Source organism: Rhinolophus ferrumequinum, chromosome 12, assembly GCF_004115265.2.
Source record: "Rhinolophus ferrumequinum isolate MPI-CBG mRhiFer1 chromosome 12, mRhiFer1_v1.p, whole genome shotgun sequence".
Classification (NCBI taxonomy): domain Eukaryota; kingdom Metazoa; phylum Chordata; class Mammalia; order Chiroptera; family Rhinolophidae; genus Rhinolophus; species Rhinolophus ferrumequinum.
The window spans coordinates 33095757-33123435 of NC_046295.1; the positions used below are offsets into that span (position 1 = coordinate 33095757).

The 27679-nt window shown below is 39.0% G+C and overlaps 1 protein-coding gene across 1 annotated transcript in view; it reads left to right on the plus strand.

Moving 5' to 3' along the window:
* LOC117031516 (histone-arginine methyltransferase CARM1-like) overlaps positions 1-27679 on the plus strand; it is a 223458-nt gene that overhangs the window by 174495 nt on the left and 21284 nt on the right. The window contains exons 6-7 of the mRNA XM_033122012.1: positions 8294-8471; positions 13176-13266. Of these exons, the coding sequence (XP_032977903.1) occupies positions 8294-8471; positions 13176-13266 (269 nt within the window). The remainder of the gene's footprint in view (positions 1-8293; positions 8472-13175; positions 13267-27679) is intronic.

Sequence of the window (27679 nt, forward strand, 5' to 3'; positions counted from 1 at the left end):
GTTTTCCTTGGAGTTATTTGTTCTTGTGTTAATCTCCAACTTTTTCTTTTATGCTGTTTTCCTCTAACATCTGGAGATTCTTGTTTACTCATTCTTAGCTGAAGAGTAAAGAACTAAGTTGCTTAGTATAGATAGTGAGTCTGTGTGCCCAATAGGCCTCTCTCTTGTAAGGGAGAGAAGACCAAAGCCTTTGCCTAAGTGTAGGGAGGATGTGTTGACAAGTAAGGGTCTCTATAAAGTAAATGGGTGTATAGCTCACTGGTAGCCTAGGAACCTGCACTACTGCCACAATAAGAGTTTTATCCTGGGAATGGAACTTTGGATGGTACTCCCTTCATGGTTTTCTTCACTCAGAGTCTGAAATTGGAATCCAGTTACCCCACGATCTTCTCTGCTTTTCTTTCCAGCTTCATTTTCCACACTAAAATCTCTACTAAGACATATCAAAAAAGCAATGCTAAGAACTTTAGCTGGGTATAAAACCCAATGATGTCAGCCTCACAGAGTCCATATACCTAAAGCTGGGGATGAGGTGATAGGGAGTGGGGATTAGCCCACAAGGTAGTTGCATAGGCTGCTTCTGCTCTTGGCATTTGCTGACACAAAATTTGGATTTTTTTTCCTGACTCTATTACAGAAAAACCTTTCTTTGCTCTGGTATTTAGGGGCTCAGAATAATGTGTTCTGTTTTCTTTGTTAATGCAATCCAGTCTACTGTCTGTCTTCTAAAATCTCCTCATACTTTCTCCTCCTTTGCTATCTCTTTTTAATGTACATGCATGGTAAGGTTTCTTTCTGAGTTAGATAATTTCCTGTGTTTCTGTGGAGTCTCAGAAAAGAGAGGAGTCTTAGATCTCTGCTTTTACTAATATTTTTCTTTAAAGAAAAATCACTTTGCTGTTTTTATATTACCTTGTGATAAAGAACTAAGCAATTGAAAAATTTAACAAAGAAAAAAATTTTAAACCACCATAATAATAATCATCATCAAGACTGGATGAATAGCATTCCAGACATTTTTGTGCAAATATGCAAAGAGAAGAATAGGTAGAAATACTTTAAGGAAAATGAGATTATATGATCTGTTATATTTTAAATAAAAAGTATTAAATAAAAATCAAACTTTATTGAATTTAACAGAAGGAAAAGACACTGAGGTAAAAAAGAAATTGCTCAACTTTAAATAAGAGCTTCTTCATGCATAAATTACTTTCTAAAGAATTCCTTTAAAGTTACAGAAAACAATAAGAAAATTGGAATCGTTCTTTTTTTAACCTTATGATAAAAATTCACGCCTTCCTATGAAAGAGATGAAGTCATTCTCATATCTCTTCCTTCCTTTTATCCCTTTGTGTTATATATTTTTATATTTTCAAGTTATAATGTTTTTCTTACTGAAATATAAACAAAATTCATGCATTTTTTTAGTATTTGTTCTATAATTAAATGGACTTATTTCTAACTATTAATCTTTGTATTATAGCTTCTTTATTACCTTTTTTAAAATTTAATACATCTCTTAATTATATAGATTCTTTTTTTGTTTTGGCAAAGCATTTTTTGTAGATTTTTTGTAGGTTTATGGGTGCTATATACCCTGAATTCTTTCATGTTGAAAATGTTGAATAGTAACTTCTCTACATTTAATCTTCTTTTGGTCACAATTTTTTTTCTTCTGAATTTTGTAGACATTGTCCCATTGTCTTTTTAAAGTGAATGTGACTATAGAGGAGTCTAATGCCAGCCTGCTTTCTTTCACTTTTAAGGCTATTTATTTTTCTACCCGGGTGCCCTAGGATTTATTTTTTTCCTTTAAAGCCAAAATATTGAGCAGAATATATTTCCAAGTTATTATTACTGTATTAAATAGTCCTATAACCACTATGTATTTTTTTCTGTTAACAAATTCATTTTTTTTATTTTTGGGGAATTTTCTTTTAATAGATCTTTGAGTGATTTTTCCATTCTATTTTTCTATACATCTGAGACATTGATTACCTTTATGCTGCTTTGTTTTAATCTCTTTTCCCTTTCTATTAGCTTCTTTCTGATTGCAGAAATCCTTTTTAATTTGCCTTTTTAATTTGCCCTTTTTGTCCTTTTTAATTTGCATTCATTATGATTATCTCAAACTTTTCTATTAATAGCATAATTTTAAATTTCTTATTAGAAAATATTTCATGCATACAGAAATAAAGGTGAGTATAAATATAGGGTATAAAGGATTCTAACAAAATAAACACACACACATATATATACCCACAACCCAATTTAAGAGCTAGAATAACTATGCATTAAAATTCTTGTATGACTCTCCCAAATTCCCTTTCTTCACTCTCAGAAGTTACCAACATCTTGAGTTTTATGTTTACTGTAAAAGTTTTATATCACATTACGTGTTCACCACCAAGAGTCAGTTCTCCTTCCAACACCATATATTTGACCCCCTTTACCCTCTTCTACCACACTCTCTCCCCACTTACCCTCTGATAACCACTAAACTATTGTCTGTGTCGGAGTTTTTGTTTCTTTGTTTCGTTTCTTTGTTGCGTTCAGTTTTATATCCTACATGTCAATGAAATCATATGGTTCTCGACATTTTTCTGTCTGACTTACTCCACTTAGTGTAATAATCTCAAGATCCAACCATTTTGTCACAAATAGCACTATTTCATATTTTCTTATAGCAGGATAGTATTCCATTGTGTATATGTACCACAATGTCTTTATCCAGTCATCTATCAAAGGATACTTCGGTTGTTTCCATGCCTTGGCCACTGTAAATAAAGCTGCAATGAACCTCAGAGCACATACATCTTTAGGGATAAATGTTTTCAGATTTTTTTGGTATGTACCCAGGATAGGGATTGCTGGGTCATATGGTAATTCTATTCGTAATTTTTTTCAGGAACCCCCACACTGTCTTCCATAACGGCTGCACCAATCTGCATTCCCACCAACAGTGTATGAGAGTTCCTTTTTCTCCACAGCCTATAATTTTACTAACCATTGTCACCCCACTAAGCTTTAATTTTAAAAACTTCAAAACTACAAAAAAAGAGTTTTAAAAAATAATCTTCTCCCATTTGGTTGGTTGCCTCTTATATTCACCCCAACAAACTTTAATTAAAAATAAATAAATATAAAAAATAAAAAATGAATATAAAAAAATATATTAATAATTTAGTGTATCCTAATCATTACAGTTTACTTTTGAATACATTTGATTTTTTTTAATTAAAGGAATCATACCATGTATTCTTCAGCAACCTGCTTCCCCCCCCCTTAAAATTCTGCTTATGAAATAATTTAGGTTAACACATATACCTCTAATTCTTTCTTTTTCACTGTTGAGTAGTATTTATAGTATGGACATACCACCATTTATTCATTCATTGGCCTGTCAACAGTTACTTAATTTTAAAATTTTATTTTGTAACTAGCAATATTATTGTAAAAAAATTAGTACAGGTTATCTTGTACACTTGTTCAAGAATTTCTCTAAAATGTACATTTCTAGGGGGTGAAATTTTTAAGCTACAGAATAAGTACGTCTTTAGCTTTATTGAATCATGCCAAATAGTTTTCCAAAACAGTTATATGTAGTTTAAATGTCATATATTCTTTTCTTGGATACTGGTTATGTATTATTCTGTAATTAGGTTGTTTTGCTTCTTGATTGGTTTCCTTGGGTCTGAAATATCCCTTTTAATCTCAGTTCTGTTGCTTTATCATCTTTTCTTTAAATTCTTCTATTTAATCTATATTCTCTTTGACATATTTTCTGTACTTTCTCATTTGATTTGATCCTTGAAATAACACTGTGGAATGGGTACTATTATTATTCTCATTTTATAGGTGAAGAAATAGATTTCCAAAAAATTAATGGGTTTTGGCCACAGTCTTACAGTTATGAAGTAGAGGATCCACAACTAACACCCAAGTCTTTCACCTCCCAAACTGTTGCGCTTTCCACTGCTTTGAGATAGAATATAATTAATTGCTATATTGTGTACCGTGTTTCCCCGAAAATAAGACCTGGTCAGACACTCAGCTCTAATGCATCTTTTGGAGCAAAAATTAATGTAAGACCTAGTCTCATTTTATTATAAGTAAAATGAGATATCATTTTACTACAAGTAAAATGAGACTGCATCTTACTTATAGTAAATTAAGACCAGATCTTACTTACAGTAAGATAAGACTGGGTCTTACATTAACTTTTGCTCTAAAACACTCATTAGAGCTGATTGTCCGGCTAGGTCTTATTTTGGGGGTAAACACAGTAGTAAAGCCTCTAATACTAATTAAGTTTCCAAACTGAACAGGCATGAATAAACTACACATATTTAACATATGCAACTTGATGAAAAACGTCCCAAATGAAATAAGAACAGCAGGATACCCTGATATCCCTGATCTATCTTGGAAGTTACTGTGATAGTAAAAGGGTAAATTCTGCTGCTACTATCTAAAGAGTGTGCGTGTGTGTGTGTTTTAAGCAACTGATACAAGTGACAGGATTATTGGCACACGCTTTTGAAACCCAATGTAATAACAAGGAAACAGGATCAAAACAAGGATATGGTATGGGTTTACCTGTACCTTGATGGTATCTTGGGAGTAGAGCCTTTATTTGGAATCTCTCTCTGTCCTGAACTCTTAGAGAAGAGCCAGGTCACAGAAAATACCTGTGAATATGGTGGGTAATGGAGACTTCCTTCTCGTTAGGGACCTTTTCCAGCACTTGGAGGGACAGAAATTGAACTTTACTTTTTCCTGGAGAGGATAGTTTTACTGAGTTTGAGTTTTGAAGAATGATATATGAAGTGACACAAAATTATCTCTACTGAGAATCCTGTAAACCAAAGATGAAGGAAGGCAGCAAGACTGATTCAAAGAATAGAATGTGTCATGTCTGGAATTAGCTGCTTCTGTGTCTTGAGCTATTCTTGGTTGAGTTTATGTCCTATTTTCAAATATGTGTCAAGGAACTATATTCAAACCTAGGATTATCAAATAACTATTTTCATTGTTTCCTAAAGATTGATCTATGGGTGATTGATAAATGTTCAGGGGGGAAAAATTAACTACAAAGTATTCAAATAAGTTTGGATGTCTTTGATTTCACCAGGCCAAAAAGTTTCATTTCTGTAGAATTCCTTAAAGCCATTAAAATGCTAATGGACTTTGAATTTGTAAGAGGGATGTATATTATAAAGAAGTTACAAAATTATTTGATCATGAAGTCTTTATATTCATGGACTCCTGGAATGTGCTTTGGAGAAATTTTGCTTCCTTGTAATCATAAAATGTTAGAACTAGAAGGAGACTTAGTTTTAAACTCTAATTTTGCAAAGAGAGAACCTAAAATTTAGAGAGTTGAAGTGATTTTCCCAAGGTCACGGAGCTTTTTGATGGTAGAAGAGTGACTAGGATCCATATGTTCATTCACTGGATCTAGTATTCTTTGAGTCTGGTAAAAAAAAAAAAAATGAAGTCACAAGATACTGTGACCTGCTGGCGGACCTGTTTGGTTGCTCACTTCCACATATGCAGTATATTCGTCTTTACCAGTGAGAATAATGACTCAGAATTTTTTCCTATGAATCCAAAATTGCCCTCCTGACATCTCATGAAATCCTCTCTCTGAAGCCTTATTACATCTCTGGTCTTCATGAGGGTTCAAGAGTCTAGGGTTATTCTCTGAAAACTCTCCACACAGAGTGTATCTCATGCTCACTTGGATATTTTATCATATTGGTTCCTCCGGCAAAATTTAGACAGAAACCTTCCCTGCCAACATCTTGTTGCTGAGGCTATTTTATACACTGAGGACGTGTGGACAACATCACATCCCACAAGCAGAATTTAGAAAGGGCTTGAAATTTAGAAATGGAATCACCTTTCTGGCAGGCAATGGAGCAGTGTGAATCAGAAACCCTTAAAAGTTCCATACCCTTTAACTTTGAAGGAAGTAGTGGGAAGTATGTCCCCAGATTCAATTGTATTATTATTTGAAAGTACACTATCATAATAATGAAAATGTGATATAACCTAAATATCCAATAACACAGAGTTGGTTAAATGAATCAAGGTACATCTATGAAATGCTATATAGCTAATAAAAAATGTGTTGTAGAGCTATTCATGGAAAGATGTCTAAAACAGAGCCTCCCAACAAGCATGCCAGGCATTGAGTTTTGATGATCTTTGTCCTCATGGGAGCTGCTCAGGATCTAGTGTAGCATGAGCTCCCAGCTCAAATGTCCTTTCCTGTTCACCCTAGGGTACCATAAAAATAACTGTTATTTTTAAGTGTGTCACGATATAAAAAAGAAAAATCAGAAAACTGGTCTAAAGCATATTACATGAAAAAAAGATTATGAAGTATTACTATAAAGTATGATATACTTTTATAAACAGAGATACACTCAAATGTCTTCTGGGAAATATACCCGGCCTACATCTGCATGATGGGAATATAAGTGATTTTTAGTTTCGTGTTTTTGCTCATTTGCATTTCTCGTTTTTAGTGAACTCTATTCCTTTAATAATACTGTAACAATAATAATTTTAATACTTAGCCCTAAGCGCTTAATATGCTTTATTTTGTTTTGGCCTCAAGCAGGCCTATGAAGTAGGTACTACTATTATTATTTTCATTATATAAATGATATTTTTAAATTCTAGATTTGAAGCTATTAGGAACTGGGCAAGTTGGTGCAGGCAGAAAGGAAAACGTGGAAATGAGATGTCTGAAAGGCAGAAATAACAATAAAATAGAGCTAATTGTCTGTGGGAAGCAACTATGTATGTTTCCAGGATACTGAGGATTATAGTGTTAGTGATCAAAACAGAATCAAGGAAAGACAAGATTATATAAAGATTTTAAGGAAATTTAAGGGAATGGTTAGTTTTTTAAGAAGAAGCTGAGGTTGGCTCTTGTCGATACTAAGGAGATAACAAAGCATGTTGGTAGAAATGTTAGGTGATGGCTGGAGCTCAGGTGAGAGTGAACTTTGGACAGTCATCCACAATGGACCCATTGCTGAACCACGCATGTGAATGGACTCTCCTGAGAGGAGAATATTCAGAGAAAAGCAGGGTACCAAAAGCTTTAACCTTTAGGCCTTGTCTCCACATAGTCCTGTGAAGTTGATTTCCATGGGTGGAATGATGATAAATGGAATTCCAAGGGTCCTTGTGCATGGGTAAATGATGACAAGGGGTGACATGTTCAAATAGTTTTCTTTATTGTTTTTCCTTGAATCAAAGGTTACTTGATTTTTTTTTTTTTAAAGTATAAGTAGAAAAGACATTTAGTAAGCTTATAGGGCACATGTAGGTGAGCAGCACCCTAGAAGATAGGGTTTGAGGTGAAAGATACACAAGCCATGTGAAGAAGTGATCAGAAATTGACAACTGAATCATGATAAATTCACGTATACTGCATTTAGGATGAGGAAAGGGATCAAGTTAATGAAAATACAAAATGTAAGGTCCCTGATTATGTATAACTCTAATGAGCAAAGATGTAAATGTCTCAGGGAACCACGACTTGAAAAGGAGTGTGCTGTGTATGTTTATGTTGGGTCATGTAGAAAAGGTCACACATTTGGCATTAAGAAGACGTATATTAGAAATATAGTAAGTACATTTCTCTTCAAGGTCCCTCCTTTGAGTGAAGTTATTAAATAGAATACAGAGGACATCAAAGAAGAATGACTCCATGACTGTAAAATGTACTTCTAACGACAGGTTAATGAACGTGGTATTATTTTTGGAATCAAAAGATCAAGGGATAATTTAATAAGGATCAATATCATTAATTCATGCAAGGTTATTGTACAGAACTTTTTGGCATCTTTATTGCAGGCAGAACAATGGGAAATAAACTGAAGCTATTAATAAAAAACAATCCCCCCGAAAAGTTCATATGCATACACACACACACACACACACACACACACACACCCCACTCATACATATACACGTACAAGTTTATGTTTTTATAAAGAGTCTAGAAGCGTATGCATCAAACTACTAATAGTTATTATTTGTATGTGGTACAATTAGAGGTGTTTTTATTTGTTTCATATCTGTATCCTCTGGTTTATATTAAATATGAAATACTTGTGCAGTAAGGAAAAATATTTTTAAGTATTTATAGAAACAAATACGCCACTTAACCTCTTCTTCCTACCACGCCATCGATCCCTAACCTGTAACACTTATGTTTCATAAGATTCTGTGTAACGATAATACTCGTACCCTATTTAATCTTTTTCAGATGTTAGTGAAAAATAACCACCTCTCAGACAAGATCATTGTTCTGCCAGGGAAAATTGAAGAAGTCTCGCTGCCTGAGGCGGTAGATGTGATCATTTCCGAACCGATAGGGTACATGCTGTTCAATGAAAGGATGCTGGAGAGTTACCTTCATTCCAAAAAATGGCTGAAAACAAATGGTGCGTCGGCCAATCCTGGTTTGAAAAATAGGCTAACTTTTCTGTAAAATTTGCCATCCTTTCCCCCATATTTAATTCTTGACAGAAAGGAACAGAGAGCATTTTGCATTTCACCAATTCTTTGATTTTCTCCTCTTACGTTTCCATAACAAATGAGCTAGTCTCCCACCATAAAGATATTGATGGCAGCGGCCCACATAGTATTCAGTACGGACCAGTTCAGAGTTACGCATTTTTGTCCTGGTTCTATCACTTTCTTCCTTCAGGAAGAAATATTTGACCTTGTCTCATTCGTATTATTAAAAATAATCTCTTAAGCCTTTTCAAGTGTTGGCCTTCTATAATGTGAGAAACTGGTGTCTGCTTGTTTTTTCTGACATATTCCTTTTCTATGTGTTTTTTTCCCTATGATCACTGTCTATATTCGAGATAAAAATACAAAGCCCAATGCACATTTGTGCTTACCAAATGTCTGCCTATGCTAATCAATTTGCATAAATTATTTTATGAAAACCTTACAAAGCATGAATGATGAGGGTTTTTAATTTATTTGAAGGGTTAGTGCTGAGATTCTCCGTGATTTTATACTCCTTTCCCAGGGAACATTTGGCAATGCCTGGAGACATTTTTGGTATCACAACTGGCATCTAGTGGGAGAAGCTAGGGGTGCTACTAAACATCCTTCAATTGCAGGACAGCGTCCCACACATCAAAGAGGTGTCAGCCCAAAATGGAACAGTGCAAGATTGAGACCTGGCTTTAGTGGGAGGCACTATTACATTCCCCCTTTACCAAGAGAATGCTGAGGCAAAGCAACTTGGCAAGGACACATCTCTAATAAGTGACAGAGCAAGGATTTGACCCCAGGTCTTTCTGACCCTGAAGCCCACACTTACAACTCCTACACATACACTGACTTTCCACTCTTCGCCAGAGAGAGTGCACATGTTCCAACAACACATTTTTTAAATCGAGACGTAGAAGGTATTGGGCCAGTTTTCACAGTTGCATCTCTCATGAGAATTGCAGCTTCTTGCCATAATTGTTTTACTTTAAATTACCAAATGTTGTGGCTCCCTACCTTGATGTCCAATGAAGACAAAATAGCAAATAAAAGTGCAACTTGTACAGTGTATGCATGTGAATAAAGCCTGAGCCTCATCTGTAATTTCCTACATGTTTCCAAAATTAGGGGTTCATAAATACGCACTTAAAAAATTCATGTGCAAAAAAGAAACCAAATAACCTTAGGCAAAGACTGCCTAATGTCCAGAGCTTCGTTAGCATCTCCGTTGTCAAACAGCCCGGATGACCTTGGAAGCCTTGTGTCCAAGCGATAAAATTGAACTGTGGGAGATGACAGTGAAGGAGTAAAGATGCTTGGGTTTCCTCCTCATGCCCCCCCAGGAAGAAGTTTTATAGTTTTATCCGGATTTTTTCAAATGGGTGGGTGCTTTCCTGTGATGACATTTCGCACATGGTTAATTAATGTGCATCTGAGTGAGCCTCGCTAAGCTGAGCATTTCCCCAGATATTTGAAGTGGATCTGAAATTTTGTATTGGGCTATGTATCTTTAACTAGACAAGTTGAAGTAAATACCGATTTTATCAGCTTTCTACCCTGTGGGTTCCTGAGGGAAGAAGGATTGACTTTTTCCCTAATTAGTTTTATTTTCCATCAAAATAAGACATAGTTTACAACATCAAATAATGACATGAAGGGTTATAATAAAAATAGTAAACCTCTGTCACATGTCTGCCTATCTGAGTGTACTTCCCAAAGACAGTCCCTTTCAACTCTATTCTCTGTTTCTCCTATTATTTACCTACATATTTTTATGTAAAGCTATCATATTGCTATTCTTGTCACTCGGCAGTTGAGAAGTTAGTTCTCCTACATAGCAGCTCTTTCACGTCTTGACGCACCCTCCCTCCACCTAGCCTCTCAATATATTTATTAAGGTCCTCAATCCCTTACCCTAACCCTTGGGGCCAGATACACTTCAGAATTCAGAATCTGGAAGACTTTGGAAAGATAATAAGAGACATATACCATATAATATTTAATGCCTCCATTGGGATCTGGGACATCACTCCACAATGAAATACATTATGTTTCTGCACCAAAACATAGGACTATGCATGGCAAGTGAGATAAATAAGGACTTAACTAGGCTCACGTCAATTCAGGTCAGGTTTGGCCACTGAATGATATTGCCAACTCTGTTGCTTTTAAGAGCTTTTTGGATTTCAGAATTTAATATAAAGAAATATGGACCTAGATCATTATTGGTTAAATATTGGTTAAATCAATAATCAATTATAAATCAATAATCAATAACCAATTATTATGACAATGTAAATGTTGTTAAGTGCTGAATCAGGTGATATAGTAGGTGCATATGATTATGTATTTTCTCATGCAATCTTTTGCTTTCCTTGGAGTCAATTGCCTTGTTTTTTCATTAGCTTAGTTTTCTGTATAGCCGTGACTAATTTTGTCCATGCTCCAACAGGTCTGACAGATCCTGTCAGCATTTATTGTGTGGAAGCCTTCTTCCTGTCATCCCTCTGTCCTCGACCACTCATGAACTGCTTGGTTTCCAAGCTACCGCATCACTACCATTCTTTGACTTCCCCTCATCATTCTTGTGTCTTCCTCTTTTTTTGGTTTAAACCATCATTTTAGCAAAGAATATTCTCTAACAGGTCTGGAGAATGGGTGCTTGAGAAGTTACTTTTTATTGAGTCTGTGCATTGCCATATTGCTAGGTAGAGAATTTTAACTTGGAAACAGTTTATACTCAGTAATTTTTTTTAATTCAAATTGATTGGGGTGACAACTGTAAGCAAAGTTACATAGATTTCAGGTGTACAATCCTGTATTACATCATCTATAGATCACATTGTGTGTTCATCACCCAGAGTCAGTTCTCTTTCCATCACCATATATTTGATCTCTTTTACCCTCATCTCCTACCCCCACCTCCCTTACCCTCTGGTAACCACTAAATTATTGTCTATGTCTATGAGTTTTGTTTCTTCATTTGTTTTTCTTGTTCTTTGGTTGTTTTCAGTTTTATAGACCACATATCAGTGAAATCATATGGTTCTCTGCTTTTTCTGTCTGACTTATTTCGCTTAACATCATACTCTCAAGATCAAGTCATCTTTCTCTGGTTTCTGGTTTCCAACATTGTTATTGAGAAGTCCCATGCCATTCTGACTTCTGAGCCTTTAAAGTGACAGTTTTTCCCTGTGGACACTTTCAGTATCTTGTCTTTATTTCTAGTCTTCTGAGTGTGAAACTTTTAAATTCTTGTGCTAGACGTGTAGTGAGTATGTTAAATCAGAATATTCTTTTTCTTCAACTCTTGGAATTTTTCTTACATGTCACCTTTGATGATTTCCTCTCCTCCATATCTGTGGGATTTTTATTAGGCTTGAGCTCAGAACATTCTCCTCTGAAGCTTCCCAAGCTTATAAAAGTAATGACACATATTACTTTTTTAAGGTTATTTCATATCTTTCTATCTTGAAATTGAAAAACCAACCAGCAGTCATTATTGTTTTGACAGCAACACATAAGATTTAGATCATGACATGAATGATGTTACAATCATGCTTTTTCTCTGACTACCTTGGAAAATACCCTAAATAAAACAATCGGTTCTGCTTTAACAGACATTGAGTTAAAGTGTGGGGCCCTTGACTGTCTGATGCGATTGCACCCCTGGATTTTGCCCTTCCACTTATTAGCTCGGAGATTGCAGCTGAGCCACTTAAATGTCCCTGTTCCTTAGTTTTCTCATTTATAAAATGGATATAAAAATAGAAGCCACTTTATATTGTCATGAGGATTAAATAAATTAATACATAGAAAGCCCATAAAAAAGTTCATGGCAGAGTTAACAAAATCAAGAAATTTTAGATATTATTTTTTTTTGACAGCATCTCACATTTCTTAGGTGATCCTCATTCTGAAATTGGGTTGATAATTCATCTTTCATGTGCAGTTTAATAAATGACTCTGAAAAAGAAAAAGAGTCTACCTAAAATGACAGGAATAGTAATGCTGATCACCAGGTATACCTACGCAGGCATGCTAGTCTAGGTGTTGGTTCGCCCACCAAAGAATCTGCCTTTTCCCTGGGGAGGTCGGGAACCAAACACAAGTACTGGCGTCCCAGCATGGAGGATGGTGAGCCTGCATATAAGCATAGATTCTAACAGCACTGACAAAGATGGTCAATATGATTATACCCGGACAGCGTCTGAGGAGGAAAGTAATGTGATAGAATGATGGAATGTTGATCAGTTTCAAAGCTAAGTTGTTTTTACAATAAAGAGGGAAAAACTAGAGTTAAGTACCCAGAATTCCAAGCACCGGACAAACAGAAAAGAAAAAATAGCCGAGGAGGTAAATATGCCAGGTTAGATGCTTCACCTAGGACTCTACAAGCTTTTATCATTACACAGCTTTGGAACTTGGCTTTGGTATTTTTTTTTTTTTTTTTTTTTTGTATATCCCCTCTGATCTTCTCATTTTCTTATCCTTGCTTTGAGGCAAAATTATATTTTAGCCTATTGTGTAAGAAAAGAAATAAATGAAAGAATGGAATTGGTCAAGTGACAGGTAAGTGGACCCTTCAATCAGAAGGCAGTAGGAGTCAACTTGTGGGTCTGTTGTCTTTTGCTCATTAGGAATGATGTTCCCGACATTCAGCGACATCCACTTGGCCCCCTTTTCTGATGAGCAGCTCTACGTGGAACACTACTCCAGAGCCAACTTCTGGTAATGTTCTGTCTTCCCTTCCTTTTCCTTCAGTGTAAACCAGAGTTTCTAAAATGATTGACCTTTGGGTCACGTATTTGGGGCGAGGGCTGTCCTCTGCACTATAGGATGTTTAACAGCATGCCTGGTCTGTACCTACTCGATACCAATAGCACCTTCTACCCAGTTGTGACAACCAAAATATCTCCAAACATTGCCACATCTCCCCTTGGGGGCAAAATCATTCCCCCTTGAGAACTGGAATAGACAAATCAGAATTGCTTATGCAATATCAAACACCCAAAAGACTAGCCTGATGCTAAAATTACAACAGCTTGCCCTGCCTGTTGGATCTCCCTCCCCACTTTTCAGCACCCATTCCTTTGGCTCAGGACTATGGCTTCTGTCAGAACGTGCTTTTGTCAGAGAACATACCAATCAATACACCTCGATGTAAATGAGTTGATCAATTTATTTTGTTCTTTTTGGAGTTTTCTTACTAATTGCCTGTTGGCTTTTGGGCAGTTCACGTTACCTTCTGAGACTTGGTTTCTTCATTTGTAAAATGAGAACTAACACAAAACCCCTGCCGGGTCTAAACCACCATTCCTTCTGGCATTCTTTTCTGAGTCCTGGTTTTTATGAGGAGAAGGAGGGAAGGAGAATGATGATACTGGACCCATGGGAGGGAGAAAGAACAGATATCATCTGAGTGGGAATGTTAGATGTATAGAAGGAGCAGAGGTATGTTCTGGCAGATGGATGAGGATGGATGCTAAAATTTAAGCCTTGAGTTCTGGGTGAGGTGTGCAGAGTTGATTTCCTGGGTTTTCTCCTTGTAATTCTATCCCTTGGTGAAGAGGCAGCAAATAGGATGTGCTTTGGTTTCCTGGGTTACAAAACTCTATATGGAGTGGGGTCAAAGGGCTAAGATTTTTCTTTTCCCCAATCTTTTCTTCTCGCAAAACTGGCTTTTGTACCACAGATTTATAGTATTTCATGGCTTCTGTACTCAATCTGTAATTCTGAAACTTCACGCAACACACTTTCCAATGGGGTGAGTGGGCTTTTGGTGCGTGGGGGTCAATGAGATGGGGGAGACCTTAATTATGATTATTGTTCTATAAAGTCATGTTAACTGTAAATGTTTATATTTTAAATGTGACCTTCTGAGTCAGTGGAGAAGTCGGAGAGTTAGGAATGCAGATAGCAGAGTAGACCAGTATAGTTGGGGAGGTTGGTTGTTCAGTCGTTCCTTATATGACCTTCCAACTGTACTATCTGCTGCCATCTTACTACCTTGAGAATATTAGTGATCTCAGTGGCCTGGCTAGGCTCCCCATCAGCATACAAACATGCTCCTATTTATTCCATCTAAAAAGAAAAATGAACAAACTTTCTAATATCTCACTTCCTCACTCAGCTACTACTCTTATCTCTAAGTCCCTTTGCAACAAAATTCCTCAAAAGGGTTGTCTACTCAGCCGTCTCCAACTTCCCCTCTTCATCTTCTCTCAAGATATTCTACCAAAACCCTCTTACTAAGGTGACCGGTGCCCTGACTGCCCCATTGCTAAACCCAGTAATCAATTCTCACTTGTCAACTTATTTAACCTACCGGCATTTGAGCAGAATTTGAAACACTTTTTGGCCCCACATTCTTTCGATTTTTCTCCTGCCTTACTGGTCACTTTATCAACCAGCCTTCCTCTCATTGTTACTTGTCTCCTTAACCCCTTGCTGTTGGAGTGCCTCAGGACACAGTCTTTGGACCTCTTTGTCCGCAGTTCACAGTTTCTGCGAACTCCATATTTTGCCATAGCCAACTGCCTCCTGGACATCTCCTCATGGAGACACTTGTCATGTCCAAAACTCAACTCCTGATCTCCGTTGTCCCATCCCAAACCTGCTCTACTCATGACCTTTCCACCTCAGTTGCTGACAGCTTTCTCCTCGCATTCGTCGGGCCCAAAACATTGGCGGCCTCCCTTTTTGTACCCCATGTGTAAATCATTAAGACATGTTGGTCCTACTTTCAAAATATATCCAGAATCTGACCAATTCTCAGTATATTCCCTGTTCTCCCTTCATCCCAACACTGTCAGTTCATCTTGATTATTGCAATAGCTTCTTAACCCATCTATTCCCAACATGCCCAGAACCTTCCAGTGGGTTCTACCCAGTCTGGCTCCTCATTTCCTACTACCATGTTCAATCAGCTCCAGCCAGAAGACAGTCTTTCTTGCTGATCCTCAGACCTATCAGACGTGCTTCCACCATAGGGCCTTTGCATTTGCCAATCGTTCTACCGTGTTTCCCCGAAAATAAGACCAGGTCTTGTATTAAGGTTTGCTCCAAAAGATGCATTAGGGCTTCTGTTCAGGGGATGCCATCCTGAGAAATCATGCTGGGGCTTATTTTCTGGTTAGGTCTTATTTTTGGGGAAACACGGTATCTGGAATGCTTTTCCCTCAATATTCACATGGCCACTTCCTTCACCTCCATGACATCTTTGTTAAATGCCACATTCTCATTAACACCTACCTTGACCACCCTGTTTAAAATGGCAACCATACCACTCCCAATCCCACTTTTTCTGCTCTGTGTTGTTTTTTTTTTTCCTCTAGCACTTATCACTTTCGAAAAGATATATAATTTATTTCTTTATTATTGTTTCTTTTCTGTATCCCTCCTGATAGAATGTATGCACTGCAAGGCCAGAATTCTATTCGTTTTCACTGATGTCTCCCAAGCACCCAGAACAGTGCCTGCTGCAAGGCAGGCCCTCAGTAAATATTTCTAAATGAGTAACAACTCCAATAATCTCAAGCATGTACAGAAATAATTTCTATTGAGATTTTAGTTAGTACATTTCCAATTTTTCTGTTCTTGTTCTTTACAAAATTAGAATCATACCATAAATGCCATTTAATAGCTTTTTTCTTTATTTTTTTTACTTTGAAAATACCTTATTGATATTTTCTCATATCTTTTAGATATTCTTTTGCTCCAGAGTATTTCTTTTGTGGCTCTGTCATAATTTATTGACTCGTGCTCCAATGCTAGGTGTTAAATTATTTTAATTACTGCTTTAGTCCTGTGAATTATACAAGAATTAACACTAAGGTGTTGTTTCTATATTCTGTGAGAACATAGAACTTTATAGAATTCTGTATCCTAAATTTTATAAGAAACAGTGCTAAAGTAAGTACCCTATTATAGAAATCTTGGTGTGCATTCTGATTATTCCCTTATAATAAATTGCTAGAAGCAGAATCACTGGACCAAAAGGTGTGAAGAAGGAACTTTAAAAAAAATTGTTCTTATATATTGCCAAATTGCCCTGTGGAAAAGTTTTACCAATTAACACTTTCACTAGTAGTACATGAGAATGTCTGCTGAGTCTTGCCCATACGGGATTTTTTTTTTTCAATGCTAATTTGATTTGCAAAAAAATAGTAGACAGTTTATTTTTAATCTGCATTTCTTTGATAGCTGGTTCATTTGAATGGTTTTATTTCTAGTCAATAAGCACAGAAATATTTTTTCAAATATATAGTGATGAAAATTCCCAGCCTTTGCTTTCCTTCTAATTCCCCTGCCTTTCTAAAGTGGGTTCTGCACGACTATGAGCGTGTGGGCCTTTTGTTGCATTGATCCAGGGAATAGGTGGTGAAAGCTTGCATGGTTTTTGTTAGAGAGGCAAAGAAGTAGAAATGCTGGCTGAGAGGGAAGGAGATGCAAAAAACCGACTTTGGGTGTATTCTAAAGGAGTGAGCTGAGAGACTGAGGGACAGCTAACAGGCTACATAAATAAGAACATCAGATAGAACCAGGTATCAGTCCTCACCTGACTTTCCTAGCAACAACGCTTGGCACCACAGGCCCTTCACTTCTGGAGCCTAAATCGCATTGTCCTCCTTCCTCCCGGCCCCGACTTCTCAGTCTCCTTTGTTGACTCCTCCTCCTGACCCAAATCTTCAGCGTTGGATTGAATCCAGCTTAGTTCTTAGATGCCTTCCTCTTTCTGTCTATACTCACTTGCTACTGATCTCATTCTGTCTCCTGACTGTCAATACTATCTTTAGGCTGACAACCCTCATAAGTTAGAGCCCCAGCCCAGACCTCTTCCCTGAACCATAGACTTTGTGTGTACATCTGGCTGTTCACAAACCTACTTGGATGTCTGTCAGGCATATTAAATTTAACATATCCAAAGACCAGCTGCCTCTTCACCACCAGCGTCCTGCCCATCCCTGCAAAACAGAAAAGAAACAAGCAAAACAAAAAGCACTGTTCTACGACCGTCTTGCAATAGACTGTCAACTCATTTCCTGTTTTAAACAACAACTGAAATGTTCTCGCTAATACATAATTCAAACCGTATTCTTCAGCTCAGAACCCTCCAGTGGCTTCCCCTCAACTGCATAGTAAAAGCCAACGTTCTCGCAATGGGTAGCAAGACTACATCGTCTGGTTCTACCTGCTACGCCTCTGACGTCTCCTGTTGCTTGCTCTCTTAACTCTCCATGCTGGCCTGAAAGGCTGGTCTCCTGGCCCCCTCTTGAACATACAAGCTTTCTCCCACCTCACTGCCATTCCCTCTGCCTGAAACACGAGATGGCCCTGTGGCTCGCTCACACCTACTTCAGATCTTAGCTCACATTCATCTTCCCAGGGAGGCCATCCATCAGTTAAAAATTGTCATCTCTTCCTTCCTGGAAACGCTTATCCCACTTCTCACCTCGTTTTCCTCTATAGCACTTACTGTCATCAGCCATATTATGTGACTTTACTTATTTTATTTATCTTCTGTCTCGCCCATGAGACTACAAGTTCCATTGATTGGCTGTTTTGTCCCCATCATCTAACCTAACTAATAATAGTTGCTTGATACATTTTTGTTAACTGGAAGATAAATACATTGAATTATAAGAATTTTTTATAAAGGATATTAAGACTTATATTTTCTTCAGAATTTCCCATTTGTAATCTTCTTCGTGTTGTTTTTCACCACAAAAGAAGTGAAATTTTTTTTTAATGTAACTAAATCTATCAATATTTTATTTCATAGTTTCTTTTTTTTCCCCTTTATTTGGAAAAGGGCTTCCCCATCCTAAGTCTGGTATTAACTTCCTTCTACTTCTCTCATGTCTCATTTCTTCTGTGTAACATTTGAAAATTTACATTTAACTCTAAAGTTCATTTTAGTTTAAGTGTGTGGTAAGCATATAACTTAAACTTTCTAAATAGCCAATGAAGGAGTTCTCTCTCAGTAGACAGGATTACTACATTGTGATGTTAGCAGCAGCCACTTACAACATTAATAATTTCCTTTTCTTAACTTGATTAAGATTTCTGGGCCCTTATTAATTAAGATTCTGAAAAGTATCTCCTGAGAGTAAAGCTCAGTCATGAAGAATCATTATTCAGAGCTGCAAAACTTCTTTGTGTGATGGGTACTGCTGGCAGTATTGAAAATAGCTGGTGCAGGGGTTTTAAACCAATGCCTTTCAATACAATTTTAAATGTGTGTTCATATAAAAGAATATATATCCAGAGAATCAACTAAGAGGAATAACCAAGTATCCTCAAGAAGTTGAAAATGAAGCTCGTTTACCTTATTGCATATGTTATAGTTCCAGAACATAAAGGCATAGGCAAACAGGCAGTAGTTGAAAGCTGGATGAATCAGACTCTAGAGGCAAGTTAACTGAATCTCTCTGAGACTCGATTTCCTTATTTACAAGTAAAGAGAACGATGTTGTTGACCTGGGGATGGGGGAGTTTCAGTTTCAGCGATGGGCCCTCTCTTTGTGCTTTGCTCCCACAATAGCCCTTTCGTCACAGGGCAGCGTGAGGGTCCTGCCACATGCTGAATATGTCGTCCGAATTGTACATCAGGAACTGGGGAAATAACCACAGGGTGGGGGTGAACCCCTTGGAACCCCAGTGTTAGGGACTTGGTCCAAACCTTCGTTTGCTGCTGTCCCCCAGGAGCCCTTACTAACCAGAGGCATTCTGAATTCCCTAGTATCATTATCAATTCAGCCTTCTTATCTAAAATTCCTTTAAAAATCCAGGTAGTCTTCTTTCTCTAACGTAGTTACTTTGTCCCAGAAAGCCAGGTCCCTCTGGAGAAGGATTGGGGAGCATTTACCATAGAGGTTTGCGATGCCTCTGCAGCCCTTCAAGGGACTGGGCCTCCACTTCAGTCGTGGACCAGTGGCCTCTGCATCCACGATTCAGATCTGGAAATTACATCTGGAAATTGGGTGAGGGGCTCACTCTTTCCATTGTAACTGTTGCTATCATCCTGCTCACCAGCTAGCAAGATGTTGTTGTTGTTGTTGTTGTTGTTATACAAATTGAGTACCATTCTAGGGACAGTATCTGTCTCACCTTTCTGCTACCCTGGGGTCTATTAGCAGCCATCACGGATCCCTGTGGGTCAGGGTACCCTTGTTACTACTCTAACCTTGTTGTCTGACGCAGTAATAATGTAATTCTTGTCTATGCAGTTAATTACCGCTTTCTTGCTTTCAACATTCTGAAATCCCACCCGAACTGTGGTCATCAGGAGCACAACTTAATGGCAACGTCACCTACCTATCATCGATCTACTGAGGACAGTCACCCAAACATCTCAGAAATGCCACTGTTCTCTCACTGGTTCATTCCCTGTGACATTTATGAAAGGAAGGTTTCCTGGGTTTTGTCTGAGAACGTAGCGGAGTGGACTGTTCTTACACCTTCCATAGGAAATCCATCTAGCGTTGCCACCTCTCTGAGCCTTCTGACCTTTCCTCAATACTATGCTGCAGGAGTTCTGGAATCTCTACCTCAGGCCCTCATGATAACCAAGCTTCAAAGTGACATTAGGAGACTCTTAGGACTGGTGTCTTGCTAGAGCATTGAATCCTGTGTGCACTCCCTGTCAATTAATTGTGCCCAATCCTGACTGACGTTCTTATCGTCTAACGCCTGTAAAATCCACTCTCATACGTATTTCCCTGGTTCTTAGCAGAAAATCTTAACCAACTTCTTTCTGCCGTTTCTTAGGTATAGAAGTTATGTCCTCCTGGAATAGCAGTTGTACTTACTGCTCAGGATGTGCTGGAGTGATCAGCCTGACAGCAGTGAGGGATCATTAGCCTGGAGGCAGACCTTGAGAGGAAGTAATTATCTTGCAAGGCATGGGCTTCAGGAGACGTTGTGCAGTCTTTAGGCAAAGGGCAGCTGCTCTCCACTGGCAACACAGAAGAGAATTCTGCTTCTGCTGGCCTGAAGGATTCAGGGGAGTTGGGAAGGTGTATTCAGGATTCTCTGCTTTGTCCAGTCAACTACCCCAGTCCCAAGTCTGAGTGCTGCTCTTTCCCTGTCAGAGCGCCAACTGTGATGCATAAGACCTGTCAAGGTTGCACGTCCAATCTCCTTTGCAGCTCTTCTACTGTTAGTGTTTTACTATCTTGGTGGGTTTTCTTTGGTGGGGTGGGCAACTGGGGGGAGGGGGGAATTCTGGTTTCAGGAATGTAGCTTGTCAAATTCTGTACCTGATTTTTAGCACAGCAGGCCTGGAAGTACCAAGGAGATAGGAATTCCCTTAAATCCTGCTAAGGAAGCCCCTCTGGGTTCCCAATATGTCTTAAGTTGGGAGTTGGCTGCCCTGAGAATATAATTTTCTTTTTGCAGTGCTCCCAATGCTGTTAACAGAGGCTTGCCTGCTCCCCAATCCATATGATTATTGTCACCCCAAAACATCAAGCACACCGTCACCATACAGCCCAATGCTTCACCTTCTACGTTTACTACCTCCTGATTAACCACCAGTGAGACCCTTAGTAATTGTGATGAAGCCACATACCAAGGGTTACCACCCCCCACTACAATGAGAACTCTATTGTCATCAAGCTGATGAGTGATTCCATCTTGAGGATCTACGTTTTTAGGGCCACACCTGATACTGATTGTCTTAGCGTGAGTTCCCCAGGAATCAAGGTCTTAGACAAAGCTTACTCATACACAGCTTTATTGAAGAATGTAGTCCCAGTGAAACAAGAATGAGGAGAAATAAGAGTGAAGCAGAGAAGAAGGGAGAGCAAATGCGAAAGTGCGTTACTGAGCTGACCACCACGTGGAATTGAACACCAAAAGATTGCTTGATCCCTCAGGACCATCTTTAAGAGGATGAATCAATTATATTTTAGGAGAGTTTATACAGAGGGAGAGGGAGAAGTGAATTTATCCACTGGCTCTTACCTCCCCATTAGTCAACTATTCACCCTTCAACACTAACCAGCCTGCAGTCCTGGGCTGTGTGTGCATGGGCACCAGTGGGTCTCCTGGCCCCTTACGGTCCAGAGTCAGCAGGGACGCCCTGGGGCAGAAGGGGAGGGACACCCAATGCAGGCCTGAAGTGAAGCACTGTTGGGTTGTCCTCATGTGGAGTCAGATGAACTCACACCTTGACATAGCGGGGCCAGAACACGTGGCCAAGGATTCCAGAGACAAGTAAGACTGAGCCGATCTGACACTTAAAAGGTGATTTACCACTTAAGGAGCCAAAAGAAAAGGAACAAGTTTCTTTTTCAGAGTATTATGAGTGGATGGTATGCTTTCATCAAGGGCAGAGCCAATTGAGTGACACGAGGGATGCCATTGGTGAATGGCCTGTAGTCAGTTATTCTTGACAGAAATCAGAAGCCGTGCTTGCAAAGGACAAGGGAAGAGAAATGTGAGCAGAATTCTGCCATAAGCAGAGAGCTCCTTTCTCACACCTGTCTACTCTGAGTGTGCTAAATGCCCTGTTGACCATGGTACTGCTGAGAACCACATTGTTTTTAAGGAAATCCATTCAGCTGAATGGACAAGATGCTAAATTCTACCGAGAAGATAATGAATGGTTTGTTCCTAGGCTAACTCCCCCCAAACTGAAATTTCTACTAGATTTTCTTTGGGCATAGGTAGAGTTTAGGCCTCTTGTCTTTCCCAAAAATATATTGGGCCCTGATAGTCACTGGTTTATAGAAATACTTTGGATCAAATAAGAACATTTCAAATTATGTAATACAACCAAATTTTTGTAAGAAGCTAAGTATATGCACAGAGTATCACAGAGAAAGAACTTTTGCAGGAATACTACCATGACCAGTGCAATTATGTTTGGATTTTCACAGGCCACTGTCCGTGTTTCATTGTATTTCAGTGATTCCTGGGACTGTAATTTCCTTTTAACTACCCAGTATTTCTTCTTGATATTTCCTCTGTTTATATCTGCAGCTCTTGAACTCATCTGGCATTTGCTCATAGAAATAAGCCTCAATTTCTCTATCCATTTTTTTATGTAGGTTATGTCAACCTCATAGCTCTTCTATAATATTCTGCCGCTGGGCCCATCCATACCCATCCAGGCCTGTGTGGTCAGGGATGTAGTACTGCAGTTTCTGGGTACTCAGGCATCAGAGCTGTCCATTTCCACACAGAATTGCCAAGGCCAGCAGACACCCAGCTCACCGTGCCCTGGCCTGGTTCTAATTGCTAACACAATTAAATTCAGTACTCACAGAATTAGGACTCTACTGAATTAGGCAAAACTATTCATCAGAATTATGTTTATAACACATACACAGGCAGGCTCTTATTAACTATTTAGTTAAGACTCTTGGTTTTAAGTGACCAAACGCCCAATGAAAAAATGGCTTATGAAAAAGAATATTTCTGAGTTAACATATCTGAAAAGCCCAAGAGCAAAGTCAGTTTCTCAGGCACAAATGGAGTCTGGGCACAGATACTGTCATTGGGTCTGGGTCTCTCTTAGTGCTTCAGATCAGCTCCATTCTAGGATAGGCTGTTTTCTCATGGCAGCAGTGTGGTTTCCAGCAAATCCAGATTCATAGACTCATAGGTCTGTGTCCACTTCTCCTTTGCAGCAGTTTGATAAAAGTCTTCACTCTCATTGAGTCAGATGTTTAAACCTAGGTGCGTTGCCAAGGCCGGGGAGGTAAGATGCTCTGATTGGCTGCAGCTGAGCCACATGCCACACTTTAGAGCTGAAGGCGGAGTCAAGACCATCCAAACCACAAGAATTGAGAGTGGGAAAGAGGTGCCTCCCAGAGAAAGATGCGGTACTGTTACCAGAAGACGAGCAACTATTTGCTGGTAGAACAAACAAAAGATGTCTACTACAGTTATGTTGACTGATCTACTCTTCCTTTCAATACAGGCTTCCACAGATCCAATTCCTATGCAAACCAGTAATGTCTCAATTCACACTGACATGCCTAGGAGTAGTCCATGGATTCTTTTATAGAATCACAGGCTTTCCCTTACTTTCTATGAAAGAGGCACAGTCTGAAGCTTGTTTTTTTTCTTAAAAAAAGACCTGTGCACCCACTTCCCCCTCTCCTTTATACTGGAAACTGTGTTTTTACAAATGCAAAATGTATATACACAATAGAACATGTAAAATACAACTCACGTTACTTTGCTGGAGTTTAAATCAGCAAAACCAGGGACATAATAAGCAGAGCATCTTTACAAATACCACTTTTCACAATGGTATGTCTCCATTCTGCTGATGCAGAAAATTGTCAGAAACAACCAAGCCTCAAGTCCTGCTATACATAAGGAATGAATGTATAAGAAATCAAATAAAGATACAGTTAGTTCCTAGACATGCATCCTCCTCCTGCCAGCTACTCCCACCAGACCATTCCAGCCACCCTCTTGTGCTACATTTTCAGCACCGTGTGTGACTAGGTGACATTATTGGATCCTTGCTTTTGGTTTCTAGATCTTAGGGTTATATACGAGGTGGGACAATTAAGTTCGCGAACTCATCCTATAAAAAATGCTACATACGTCATTACTGAATATCACTGTGGTCACCTTCGAAGTACTCCCCTTGGGAGGCTATGCACTGATGCCAGCACCTAGTCCACCCTTCAAAGCAATTTTGGAACTCTTTTTCTGGAATGGCCATCAGAGCTGTGCTTGGATTACCCTTGAGGTCCTGAATGTCATCAAAACATCTTCCTTTCAATATTTTCTTTATCTTCAGCTAAAGAAAGAAGTCATTGGGGGCCAGATCAGGTGAGTAGCGAGGATGTTCCAATACAGTTATTTGTTTACTGGCTAAAATCTCCCTCACAGACAGTGCCCTGTGAGCTGCTGCATTGTCGTGATGCAAGAGCCATGAATTGTTGGCGAAAAGTTTAGGTCATCTAACTTTTTCACGCAGCTTTTTCAACACTTCCAGATAGTAAACTTGGTTAACTGTTTGTCTAGTTGGTACAAATTCATAATGAATAATCCCTCTGATATCAAACAAGGTTACCAACATCATTGCAGCAAGTTGGTGAACTTAATTGTCAGAACTTGTACAGTATGTCTTTCATCAGGTCGGCATACCTAGATTGTTAGTTCTGGTAGAACATAGTACATTAAGATACCCGAAAGTTGTTCAGTTGTCAAACAACAAAATAGGGTTTTCCTTCCCTCTTATCTTCTTCATTCCTTTTCTTTATTTTTGGTCTTTCTGAAGGAGGGAAGCTTTTAATGGGGATGAGTAGTTGTTTGTTGTTAGAATGAAGAAACAAAGATTTTTATTAAAATAAAATGGCCGAGTTCTGCTATGAGAGAGTATGTTCATATAAGCCAGAGAGAGGAGAGCTTGCATTAGAGAAGCCCTCCACTGTTGGATCGGGAAGACCAGTGCTAACTTCTACAGGAGAACCCAAGGCTTCACCCCTCTTCTTGGAAGACAAATCCGGGACACTGGTGGGGAGAAGAAGTGTGGGAGGAGGAGGAAGGACAAAAGGCCAAGGTGAACTGGAGGAGAGACAATGAGAACAAAAGAGACCAGAGAGGGGAGGTTCTCCTGGACGCTTCCCCAGCGAGGCTCTGCGTGGAGAAGGTGGAGAAAGTTAATGGGGTGGTAAATGGGTTGTCTCCTCCTCTGTACTCTGGGTGTGTTTCAGCATAGTTAATAGTAAGAGGGTGTCCTTCTGGACTGTATTTGCAGGACTTTCCGGATGTTGTGCGTATTATGGTGGAAAAGGAGTGGGGAGGGAACAGGAGTACCCTTGAAATTTGGAGGTCAGGACAAAAGAAACACATATAGACTCCACCTTATGAGCTCCAAAAGGGGCCACAAGTTAACTTGGAAAATCAAACCCACACAGGATGCAAGCAATACGACTGATCCCAGCTTCCAAGTCAGCAGATTCATTTCCCAAGCCATCCCTCCACAGTGTATCACAGGGGACCCAGAGAGGTGCCAGCTCCCATCTGCTTTAATTATTTTATGTTACATTTTGGGAGATTGAGATTTCTAAGAATTAGAAATATGGTCCAGCCAGAAAGTTTCTAAAGCCCAGGAAGTGGGCTCTTTGCCCACAGCTCTCCGTCTGCCCCAGGAACGGTGCCCATTTGCACCACACTGATCGTGACTGCTGGGTTTTCATTGGCACTGAACACATGAAGCGAATGGCACAGACTGGGCCCCTCGGAGAGCTATGGTTGTATGCAAAGAACAGAGAGCCGTTCTCCACCTCAGCCACTGCCAGGTAGAGAGCTGTCTTTGTTCTTGGGCTTTTCTCTTTCACCTACTTGGCGACAATTCTGGAACAGCTAACTTAGTAATATTCAACCCTGACTACACATTCGAATCACCTGTTGAGCTTTGGAAACAGACAAGCACTAGGGCTACACCCGCCAAATCAAATAAATTCACAACTGGTGGGGTACAGTCCAGGCATCAGCACTTTCTAGAAGCTTTTCATGGGATTCTAAAGGAAGGACAAGTTTGGGTCCTTTTAGGCTCTCTGGGAAATTCTGTTTCTCTCTGTGTGTTTCTGCCTGACCCTCCCTCCCTCTTTTCCTGTCTCTCTTTTTCTCCCTCTCTCTCCATCCCTCCAATAAAAACTTGTGATAATGACTTATTTCCCCCAAAACACATCCACTCTCCTAAATACTGAAACGATTTTTTAAAAAACATGCAATGTTCTGTGTCCAAGCATTTTCTAGGATTATAGGAGTTTGTTTTCAATACATGTGTTTATAAAATGATATGCAGCACTGTTTGGCTTTACCTGTGGGCCAGCCTGGCTCTGGCTCTGGATAAGATTAGGAAACAAGTAATGAAGCCAGAGAAACTTGGGGGAATGATTTTTCATTTCTCCTTTATCCTTATTGGCACCTGTGCCTACACATAGGGCCATTTAGGACACCAAGTTCTCCATTCATTCATTAAATAAATATAAAGAGATAGACATATACGCTGATTGATATTTTCAGTCCTAACAATATGTGAGTCTTCATGCTAAGTGCTATGCACTAATGAAAAAGAAAATACTTCTGCTTTTAAGTGGCTAAAACTTGAATATTTCATCGTAATACAAAGTTTCACATTTTTAAATGGAAATATTTGTTCTGACACATAAAGATTGAGTAGAAATTAATAGGGCAAAATAGGGAAGGGGGCATTCTAGGTAGAAGGGAAAACAAGGAAAGCCTCGGAGGTGAGACATGGGACAAGCCCTTCGGGATCTGCAAGTAGCTCAGTGGGGCTTGCATTTTACTTGGAGGTTGAGGACTGGCTGTTGACTTAACACTGTTAGTTCTTCTTACGAAGGTATCCGAGGCTTTGCCTCCTGATTTAAAGCCTTACTTTCGCTGGACCTTCCATCAAAATCTAACTGCACCACAATTTTTTTTAATGTTTGTTTTGTGTTTTTTGTTTTGGTTCTGTTTTGTTTTTTTCTTTTTGTTTTTGTTTTGTTTTTATCTCTTCCCTGTAGGTTGGCAGTCATGGGGTTGGGGGAGGATGGAAACTGATGAATTGAATTCTCATCTGCTTCACAGGCTGTATAACACACACATCCTTATTAAGGAAGCCTCTTTTCAGTGTCAGGATAAAGGCCTTCTATCGTCAGTGATAAGGCCCCCCAGGCCTTTCTGGAGTTGGGCCTGGGAATTTGAATTTTTAAGAGTCTCCCCCAATCATCCCATGGTACCACTGCCCTAGTCCCTAAATGCTCAGAGAACGATAGCCAGCCAACACTTAAACATCGCTGTAACAAAAGGCCAAGCACTGCGCAAAGTGCTTTCTAATATTAATTCATTGAACTTTTGCTATAATCCTACAAAGTGAGCTTATAATTATTCCCATTTTAGAAATAAGGAAACTGAGACAGAGTTCAGGTGACTTGCCCAGGCACACAGCTAGTCGGTGGTAGAGTTTGAATAAATCTATTTTTAATCCACACCTTAGATTGCCTCCCTAAATAGCCGAGGCCGGTGGCCACACAGTACCTGCTGTACAACCAGTGGTGTGCTGGTGAATGTTTTCCATTGAAGGAAGGAAACATGATCTGTAGCATTTGCCGATTTCTGTGGGCCAGATGTCATGGAATCGGAAAGGAATGTGCACAAT